This window comes from Leucopleurus acutus (assembly GCF_964270905.1).
Source record: "Leucopleurus acutus genome assembly, chromosome: 15".
Lineage (NCBI taxonomy): Eukaryota > Metazoa > Chordata > Mammalia > Artiodactyla > Delphinidae > Leucopleurus > Leucopleurus acutus.
In genome coordinates, this window is record NC_139157.1 from 48,894,088 (window position 1) to 48,904,409 (window position 10,322).

General features: G+C 35.7%; 1 protein-coding gene across 1 annotated transcript in view; it reads left to right on the forward strand.

Moving 5' to 3' along the window:
• METTL24 (methyltransferase like 24) overlaps positions 1–10,322 on the forward strand; it is a gene marked incomplete at its 5' end in the record, with an annotated part of 110,061 nt that overhangs the window by 45,279 nt on the left and 54,460 nt on the right. The window contains one exon of the mRNA XM_082856081.1: positions 5,684–5,912. Coding sequence (XP_082712207.1) covers positions 5,684–5,912 — 229 coding nt within the window. The remainder of the gene's footprint in view (positions 1–5,683; positions 5,913–10,322) is intronic.

The following is a 10,322-nucleotide window of genomic DNA, read 5'->3' on the forward strand; positions in this document are numbered from 1 at the left end:
ACAATTTTTTTCCTAATCACTCTCCCCATGAAATTTTAATACTATAGATACACCGTATATCTGTTTATGTAACATATGTATTATCTATGCTTTAGACATAAAAACAAGAGGATTTTTTTTGGCCCTCAAGGATCAATTTTTGCCTCCTTAGGTGTGATATCATCCCTGTTAAGAATATATTTTAGATGAAGTCTTGTCGTTTTATGCAATGTTATTTAATAAAAATTAATAATTATAAAATATTTAATCCACTATTCAATGTCATTTATGCTTTGGAAAACCTATTTCTCCTTCTCTAGTAGTTGGCAGTTTACAGATCTAGATAATTATTTGGCCAGATTCTCTGGTTCCTGCTAGGATGAGGAATGGACGACTGAAACTCCTCCTGGGAAAAACACTAATTGTCTTACTTCTTCCAACCTTTCTGTCTTCAGTGATGAAAGTTAAAAACTTCCCCTGTATCTGCTCTGATTTTATTTTTTAATTTTTTTAAACAGCTTTAAATTGAGGTATAATTCACATAACACACAATTCATCCATTTAAAGGGTATAATTCAATTGTTTTTAGTCACCACAGTCAATTTTAGAACATTATCATCACTGCAAGAAAGAAGGCCTGTACCCAGTAGCACTGACTCTCAATTCCCTCCAACCCGCTTTCAGCTCTTTGTCTCCCAGTCCTAGGCAACCACTAATCTACTTTCTGTCTCCATAGATTCACCTATTCTGGACATTTCAGATAAATGAAAGCATATAATATGTGGTGTTTTGACTAGCTTTTTCACTTAGCATAATGCTTTCAGGGTTCATCCGTGTTGCAATATGTATCAGTACTTCATTCCTTTTTACTGCCAAATAGTATTCCATTGTATGGATATACCACATTTTATTTATTCATTCATCAGCTGATAGACATTTGGGTTGTTTCCACTTTTTTGTCTACTATGAATAATATTATTATGAACAGTCATGTATGAGTTTTTGTGTGGACATATGTTTTCATTTCTCTTGGTTATATACCATTTTATGTTCCCACCAGCAATGTATGAGGGTTTCAATTTCTCCACATTGTCATCAACACTTACTATTATTGGTCTTTTTGATTATAGCCATCCTAGTAGATGTGAAATGGTATCTCATTATAGTTTTATTTTGTTTCTCCCTACTGGCTAATGATCTTGAGCATCTCTTCATGTGTTTATACTCTGAGCTTTTGCTTCTTAGGGAACATAAAGGATAGTCACCTCAATGCTCTTGGAAATATTTTAAAAGAATAACCAAGGACTTGAAACAGTGCCACATCCATCCCTTCTACTCTTCAGTAACACTAAAGGGGATGCAGTTGCCAGCACTGTAGCTAGTTCAAGGGACACTTTTATACAACATGGGAAAGGCATTTGCTCTCTCAAGAACCTTTACTTATCTGCTGCATAATCATTATAGTGATTAGGCGTGGTGCCCCCTAGAGTTGTTTAGTGCACATCCTGCACACCCACACTTAGGGATCCTAGTTGCTTTCTGAGACATCAGGAGAGGAGGGCAAAAATGGTTACTCTGTTATTCTACTACCTTTGGCTGTTTAGTCCTGTTATCTGCCCCCTTCCTATTTCTTCAACAGATCCCTCAGATTTGATGACCTTTCTGTACTGAAGAGTTTTTGTGATCTCAAACCTCTCCATTAACATATACAGCGTAATATTTATAAGCATGAGTTATATAATTTATCTCTCTGCCACATAGAAGGATAGGTTACAGTCTTCATGAAGGCTTATACCTTTGAATATATGTATTAACAGCTTAACTATTTCAAAAATGGATTATAGTAGAAATTGCTAATTGTCCCCCAGTATTCATTCTTCCATTCTTCTTTGGTAACGGAACTCCTGAGTTTAGCAGGGCACGTGGCCACCTTGCCAAAGATTGCATATTCTAGCCTTCCTTCCAGCTACAAGTGGCCATATGACTAACTTTGAGCACTGTGATATGAGTGCAAGTGATGTGTGCAATTTCTAGGCCATGCACCTAGGAGGAAAGGATGTGACCTTCACCTCCCCTTTTACTTTTCTTGATGGCTGGAATGCAGTTGTGATGGCAGGAACTGGAACAACTGTCTTAGACTTTGAGGTAAAAGCCATATGATCATGATCTATATATATGTATATATATAGATACAGATAGACAGATAATTTCTATAAAGTAAAATTTTCTACAGCGAATTCTCTTTCCAGTTAAATAAGTGCAGAAAATAGTTTCCTTATAGACTAAATACATTTTTGCTATAAAAAGAATTTTCTTTTACTTAATTTATTGTAGTTATTTGTTCAAAAATCTTTCTTCTTTACTACTTCTGAGTTTCTTCAGATCAAGGATCATGTTTAATTTATCTGTCTCTGGTGTCTAGGGTACTGCCTTGAACATATAAAGTGCTCTGTAAATATTTATTAATAAACATGAATAAGTCAGTGAAATGTAGCCCATTCCATGCTGTGTTGGATATTGTACTGTATATTCTGGGAATTCCAGACCCTACCTAATAGTTTTCTTTTACTTAGTGCAGCATTTTGTGGGTTTGTCTGTCATCATTCATCTATCTCCTCAGCACTAGGGATATAGAAATAAGCAAGATTGACACAGCCCTTTACTTCATGGAGCTTTACTATCTAGTAGCTGACAATTTCCTAGATCCCTAAGTTCACAAATATTCCTTCCATGATTCTGTGTCCTACCCTTACTTGCAGTGAGGTAGAGTGTAAAGAGCACATGCTTTGGAACTACCTGGATTGGATTTGAGTCCTGATTTTACCCCTTTGGGCCACTTTTTGCAACACTTACGTATATTAAATTTGTTCTTCCTGTTGCTTTTTACACCTACCACAAACTTGACTAATTTAAACTAAGTGTGAAGAAGTAGCAATACCATTTTGAATAAATGAAAGTAAGAATTACAGACCTTGATTAAATAAATGTAGTTTATTACTTTCCAATACAGTACATATTATACATTTAGATTAAATGGATTTTGTTTAGTAAAAGCATAACAGAAAATTTACAAATTTCAGTAGTTTCATGTTATTTAGTGTATCATACAGAATAGTTCCCCTTCATCTAATGATTAACTTATATATGTGTATGTGTACTTATGATATTTCTAATAGAGAATCCTTGTACATGTGTAGAAAATCTCTGGAAGGATACACAAAAAATTGCTAACTGATTATCTCTGGAAATTGATGGCTAAAATTCTCGTGGTAGGAAACTTTTTGTTTCATATACTTATATACAACTTTAACTTTTTCTAAGTGTGTTTGTTATTTTTTTAATTGTAAGAAGCTAGTTTAAATTGAAAACATCAATACATAATATAGTGCCTTACTAAAAAAACTAGTTACACAGCTGTTATGTGGTTAATTCTTAAAAATTTCTGAGGGCTTGATTAAAATACATACATGTTTTACAGTGGAAAGTGTTTTCTTGAAATTATATTTTGAAAATTCATGGAGAAAGCATTCACTTTTTTACATAGAAAATTTATATGGAAATTATATTTAATGAGTACTTATTTGACTAGTGTTTTGTTCTCTTAGTAAAGCTACAGGACTGCCATTTTTCCACTGGGTTCCATGTTTCCATGATAACACAGGTTTTGCTCATCTAAATTTCAAAAAATTCTTTTTTTTTGGCCATGACACACAGCTTGAGAGATCTTAGTTCCCCGACCAGGGATCAAACCCAGGCCCTTGCAGTGAAAGTGTGGAGTCCTGACTATTAGACTGCCAGGGAATTCCCTAAATTTCAACAAATTCAATTAAGTGAAAAATCTCTTGGGACAGGTGAGTTCTATAACATTCTGATCTATAAAGAAATAAATCTGTGTACTAAAAAGTGCTTTGCAGCGTCTACTGCAACTCTTAGATATACATTTAATGCCAGGTTTATCAGTTAGCTGTTGCTATGTAACAAGTCACTCTAAAACTCAGTAGCTTAAAACCATTATTTATTGTTGCTCACATGTCTGCAGATCAGCTGAGCTTCAGTTGATCCACGTCAGGCTCAGCTGAGAGACTTTACTTCAGGCTGAGGTGGCTAAGGGCAGCTGTGTGTTTCATAGAAGGCCAGTGGATTGTCTGGGACACCTCTGCTCCTCATGTCTTTTAGTTTCCTGAGACCAGCAAGCTATCCAGGGTATGTTTTTGTCACAATAATAGTACAAAAGAGTGAACCATTGTTCATTCTTGAAGTGCTCGAAGCCTAGGATCAGGACTGGTATCATGTCCCTTTCTTCCAAAAAGCAAGTCACATAGCCAAGCCAAAAAATCAAGGGACAGGAAAGGACACTCCATACGTGATGAGCATGGCAGTAGTGTGGATGAAGGGGTGAAGAGTTAGGGCCAGCAAGTCAATCTGCAACACCAGATTAGATAATGAACAAATTGGGGGAAAGCTTGGATAGAGATTACAATGGTCTGAGCTGTGTGGGTTCAATAGGAGGTTGAAAATAGGAAACAGGATCTCTTGGGTAGAAGGAATGGGAATGTTTGTGAGAAGAGTGCTGAATCTTTTTCTAGCCAAAAGTGTCAAGAGAATTACAGCTGAAGAATAGCAGAGGGCTAACATGACATGGGTCCAGTGAGATTAAAAGAATGTAGTGGGAGTGAAGGGAGAGAACAAGGCAAACAATATTAAGAATGTTTAGGTGGAAGATCTCTGTAGTGAAGACTTACTTTAGTTAACTAAATTGTTACCCAATAAACTTGTATATTTCCAAATTATAAAATAGTCTGTAATAGTAGAGTCTAAGAGGATGAAGCATTTCTGCCCTGGGCTCAGGTTTGGCCAATGCATTATAGATACTCTGGGATTTTGGTATCTTTAAGCACATCTAATTATAGTATTTGGGGCAGAAAAGTCATAATCACCATTTTTTTAAAAAAAATCATCTTCTCTTGGTTAATTTCATGTTTTTTCATTCAAAATGATGCTTTAATCAAAGTTATGAATCTTATATCACCAAGTAAGGAATATTTATGAGTAAATTAAAAATTTGTAACTATGAATATTCCACAATATGTGTTACCTAACTGGGTACTTAAGTACAACTAATTCATGATTTCTACCCCCTGCTGATGTGAATTTAGGTGATATACCTCTTGCTTCTTGAGTACTAGATCCAGTAGAACCACGTACGTCTGCCTTTTTTCTTTAACTGTACTATTTAAAATGCACTCCGTTCTTAAGAAAACAGCTGTTGTCTTTAAGTCAAACTGCATGCACAGCGCCATAGCCATGCACCTCTCCCTAAGGGAACTGTTGCTCAGACTTATATTTTTGACATATTCTGAGAAAATCTCTTAAGACGACTAGATAGTCTTCTTTGTTTCATTGCTACTATAATTTATATCTTTTTAAAAAAAATCAATTTGATATGCTTCTACATGTTTGAACATGTGGTTCTCTGGTCTGCATTTAGCACATAATTTCTCTCCTTTCTTTTATCCAGAAGCTTTTAGCTTTAATGCTTTTTGTGAAGGAAGGTTTATGGAATGTGTACAACAAGCCATGTGTTAAAACAGGAGAAGGCTTGATATAACTAAGAAAATTGACCTTGGCACTGTCATTTTTGTCAATACAACACTTTTGCTCCATATATTTTTTTGTTGTTGATTTTCATCCTCTTTCTTTACAGGCTGGGAAGTGATGATACCCATTTTGAGGTCAGCATGGCCAATGATGGATGTGAAGTGCATCGTTTTGATCCTACTGTTAAATCAGCTCATGTTCTGGAGAGTGAGCGTTTTTGGTATCACCGCTTGTCCGTCGACTGGCGGGACTCCCATCCAGCTGTTGCCGCCCGAAAACCATACAGCAACACCAGAAAACTGAGAACCATTTTGAATGAATTTGGGCATCACAAGGTCAGATTTTTCATTTGATTTCATAGTTAAAGTGAACAAACTCATAAGATTTTTTTTTTTAATGCAAACCAAGGATTGGATAGTTGAAGGTCCAGTTTTAACCTTACTGATCACTTATCATTATTTATTGAGTCAGCTCTGTAGATATAACGTTTGGGCAAGGATAGAGATTTTAAATTGATTTCAAGATTTTAGTTGCTGTTGAGTAGTGCTAAGGTTTTGACCAAGACTGGGCAAGGAGAGTAAGAAACTTACCCTGGTGTGGGCTCAAGAGTACCATTTCCATTTGGGAATTGATTTTAAATTTCCAGACAGAGCAAACTACTTATGTCAGCTTCAAATACAAAAAGTAATCAGAACCAGGTTTGTGTTTGATAAGAGATCGCTTGTTTCTCACTGTTGTAACAATGATTTTGAGTCTCTTAAAGGTCAGAAGATACATGTAGCTTTGATTAAAATGTACTTTGTAAAATTGAATGGACATTATATGTGTTGCAACTGATATAATTATTTCAAAAGACGTCAAATCTCTACAAATATTTTATTGTGAATGGATAGCAAAAGGAAACTCAGTCTTTGAACTGCATGTTTTGAAAGCAATTTTTAGATGTGACTAATTGCATTCTGTAGGTAGATACTAGAGAAATTCTCCTGAGTGTAGTTGTCTTGCCTTTGATTACCAGCTCTTCTTGGGCTTGGCCTATCTTGGCCTATTATTCCCAGCCAGAGATGACATGTAATTTAGGACATGCCAGAATGGGTGTTCCTGAGATACAGTGTACATGGAACTCAATTTTAAATCTGAGTTGGCTGCTTGATCTTTAATAAAAAGACTTTTCCTCTGCACTGTTCTTTTTGCTCCCCCTCCCCCTCCTCCCCTTCCTCCTCCTCTTCTTCCTTTTAAAAAAAAAAATCCAAAAACAGAAAACAAAAACTTCCTTTAATTGGACAACAGGAACTTCTTCAAGAACAACTTCAAAGAATTTGGTGTTCTTTTAACATGTGTTTTGAATTTTGTATTTATTTTGATTTGTATTTGTATTTTGACTTGCCATTCAGAGTAACTAGCATTTAATAGTTAGGAGCCTTAATGAAACACATATAGGGGTTTTTGCATAAAATCTTTGAACAGAACCCAAAGAAGTGAGAGCATTTTTTCAGAATATTATTTTGTTTTTGCTGCATGTTACCTTCATAGACATGTTTTTTGTAGCTGAAAATTACAGGCTTGACCCTTTTAGCATGTCAACTCTAGGTTATTCAAAGAGCTAACTACTGATTCCTTGTGTTCATTTAGGAGTCTTGCTGCTCCCCCTTAATGCTCTTTACATCCTGGCCCTCCACCCCCATTCTTCAAAGAAAAAACTGAGTAGAGAAAAGAGGTGAAAAACACAAAGCCATTTTGCTTTTATTGGATAATATTTTAGCCAAAGATTTGGAAAATGTGAGGATAAAATTGACTTCGAAAAATGATCTGTGGATATAATTTATCTGTGCCACATTTCATATGAAAAACGTATTTTCAGATAACCAGGTAGGCACCTGAATTGTGCTTGTTTAATTAACTCATGGGAGCTGCAGTGGGCGAACCTTTATGCTGTAGCTGAAGCATGATGCCTTTTACAACACTGCTCCTGAGACAGCAGAAATATTTACAGTGATACTTAAAAAGGATAAATGTTTTAAAGGATTTTTTATATTCTTAGGGCTATTATTTTATTTAAAACACTAATAATGACACTTAAAAATGATTAAGATGGTAATTTTATGTTACGTGATTTTTACCATAATAAAAAAAAAATGGAGGAAAGAACCCCATAAATAGTGAAAGTGATCTGGCTCAGAATTGCCAAGTATGTATTTGTCGCTTAAAAAAGAGTCCCTTGCTGAAAATTGAAAAGATACTGGTATTCTTTCATAGAGATTTTTTGGGTGAATCCTTTAAAACAAAAACAACAAAATCTAAAGCCATTGGTGAGTGATTGCTTCCATTAGGAACATGCTTCTAGCTAGAAGCTACGTGGTGCCAGATAAAAGGAAACCTCATTTCTGGCCTGCAGCAGGCAAGGTCTGTTTTCATTTCTCTGCATGTGTACAGACCCTGGTAAATACGATGTAGCGCTCTGGCAGGGAAAACAAATGGGAAAAACACACTAAAAAATGTCAGTGTGTTTGCCTTGCCTCCTTCACTTATTTTTCCTGCAAGTGACCATAGAGACCAAAGGGGTTTTGTTGTTTTGTTTTCACTTCATGACTTTAAAATATCACATATAGTTTTGCGATGTTTTCCATTTTAAGGAGTTATTTTTCTTCTTCTCTTTAGCCATATGTACATTCCAGCAACTCAGGAAAAAAATGTAGGCAAAAATGAAAGGCAGAATTTTGAGATGGTGACAGTAAAATGCATGTGGCTTTCTTACTGCTTTTAAAACTCTTGGGTAATTTCAACTTCAAGCCGTAAATCAGAAAACCTTTCTAGAGCATCAAGTGAGAGCAGCTGTATCAGCAAAAGTGTGTGCACGAGAAGCCCAGTCTGTCAGGGAATAATATCACCTGGGTCCAGCATTATTTGGAATGATTAACTGTCTTCTCTTGGCTGAAGTGCTTGTTGCTGTAACTATGCATAAGAATTTTTCCAGAACATGACTAGAAATATCGAATCTGAGATTTCTGCTCATATTAATCATAATGGTTGCTTTCTTCTGAAGACTTTATTACACAGAGTATCCTAAATGATCCAGGCTGGTTAATGAGAATTATTATTTTCAGTCATAACCATGCTGGAGATAATATGAATAACAGGACTACATTAGAGCTTACCTCTGTGAGCTCATTACTCTAGGTTTGAGGCATGGGTGCTCTTGTTGGTTTTTGGCATTGGGCAAGTCATTTAACCTTTCTGGCGCTCAGTTTGACTGTCAGTAAAATGGGGATAATGATACCACCTAAATGGATTGTTTCTGAGAATTGGGTCAGAGAACACAGTGTGAAAGCCTTCAGCAGAGTGCCTGGCGTCGATTTGTCATTTGATTGTAAATTCAAAGAATTTTTATTAACAATTTCAGTAAGTTTTTACTAAATTTTATAGAAATGTTTTCTTTTTTCTCTTTGTTTCCAGGGAAAATATATCGGCAATTTCTTTGGAAATTGCTAACTGCACCTAATTCTAGTCAAGAGTTTTTAATGAAAGTTTTGTGTGAAATTGAAGGGAATTGGTCCTTCAGACTTGGTCATAGAAGAACAGTTCTTGTTTGCCTCCTCAGGGCACTGAACAGCTTTGTGGTGATTGTATAGAAAGTAAATCCTTTGCTGTATAGAAGTGAAATAAGCTGCTGAGAGTTAATTCAGAGCAGATGTAGACCATGGGGGTTGGGGCTGCTGGTCAGGTGATGCAGGTGCAGCTGACTTCTTGCTTGTTCAGCCCTAGGGGGGCAGGTCCTCCCTCGCCCAGGACGTTGCCCCCGAGGCTGAGTGCCAGCTTGGACTCTGAAAGGAATGCCAGTTTCTGCTTTCCTGGGCAGCCAGCCCGCTATTAATTGCAAAACATCTGTTGTATGCTTGGTGCTGTGTTTAAGAGAATATGAGCTTTGAAATTAAACTACAAAAAGATTCCTTTTTCTTCTCGCTTATCGAGTTTGCAAATATAAACAACATGTTGATACTGCCCTACATTGAAATGCTTGTTGGGAATACTGTTCACACTTTGCTGCTGGAAATGGAAAATGATAAGATTCTTTCAGGAAGAACATCGGACCATGTGTATAAGTTATGTCACTTTTTATGTCTAGAAACCTTCTTTGCCTTAAATTCTGTTTTGTCTGCTGTTAGCTCTGCCATACCAGCTTTTTTTTTTCGCGGGGGGGAAATACGTTTTATATTAAATGATATTCTAGAGTCCTTTATTTTTATATTTTTTGGATATAGTTTCAGTTTATGTGTAGCCTGTAAGAGTGACATATTAAGTATAGGCCTGGATTGTATTTTTAAATCCAATCTGAGAGTCTGTCTTTAAACAGGTGTGTTTAATTCACTTACCTTTATTGTGATTACTGGCATATTGGACAAATTTCAATTCTTTTAAATTGGGCTATTTTTTTAAAATTCATCTTGGTATCCTTAAATTTTAAATGTATATTATTAACTATAAAATTTTAAAACAACGTATCAAATTAGTCAGTATTTCTGTATTCCTCCTAAACACAACAAGGATCCTAGCAACTTAACTACCCATTGAATATGAGCCCCACATTGCTATTATCTGGAATTTTAGTTTACCTCTTTAAAATGTTTATATTTCCTTTTGAAAAGATGTAAACATAAACGTTGGAAGAATAAGAATAATACAATGAACTCTCATATATTCATCACTGAAATTCATCAATTGTTAATATTTTGCCACACTTGCCCTCT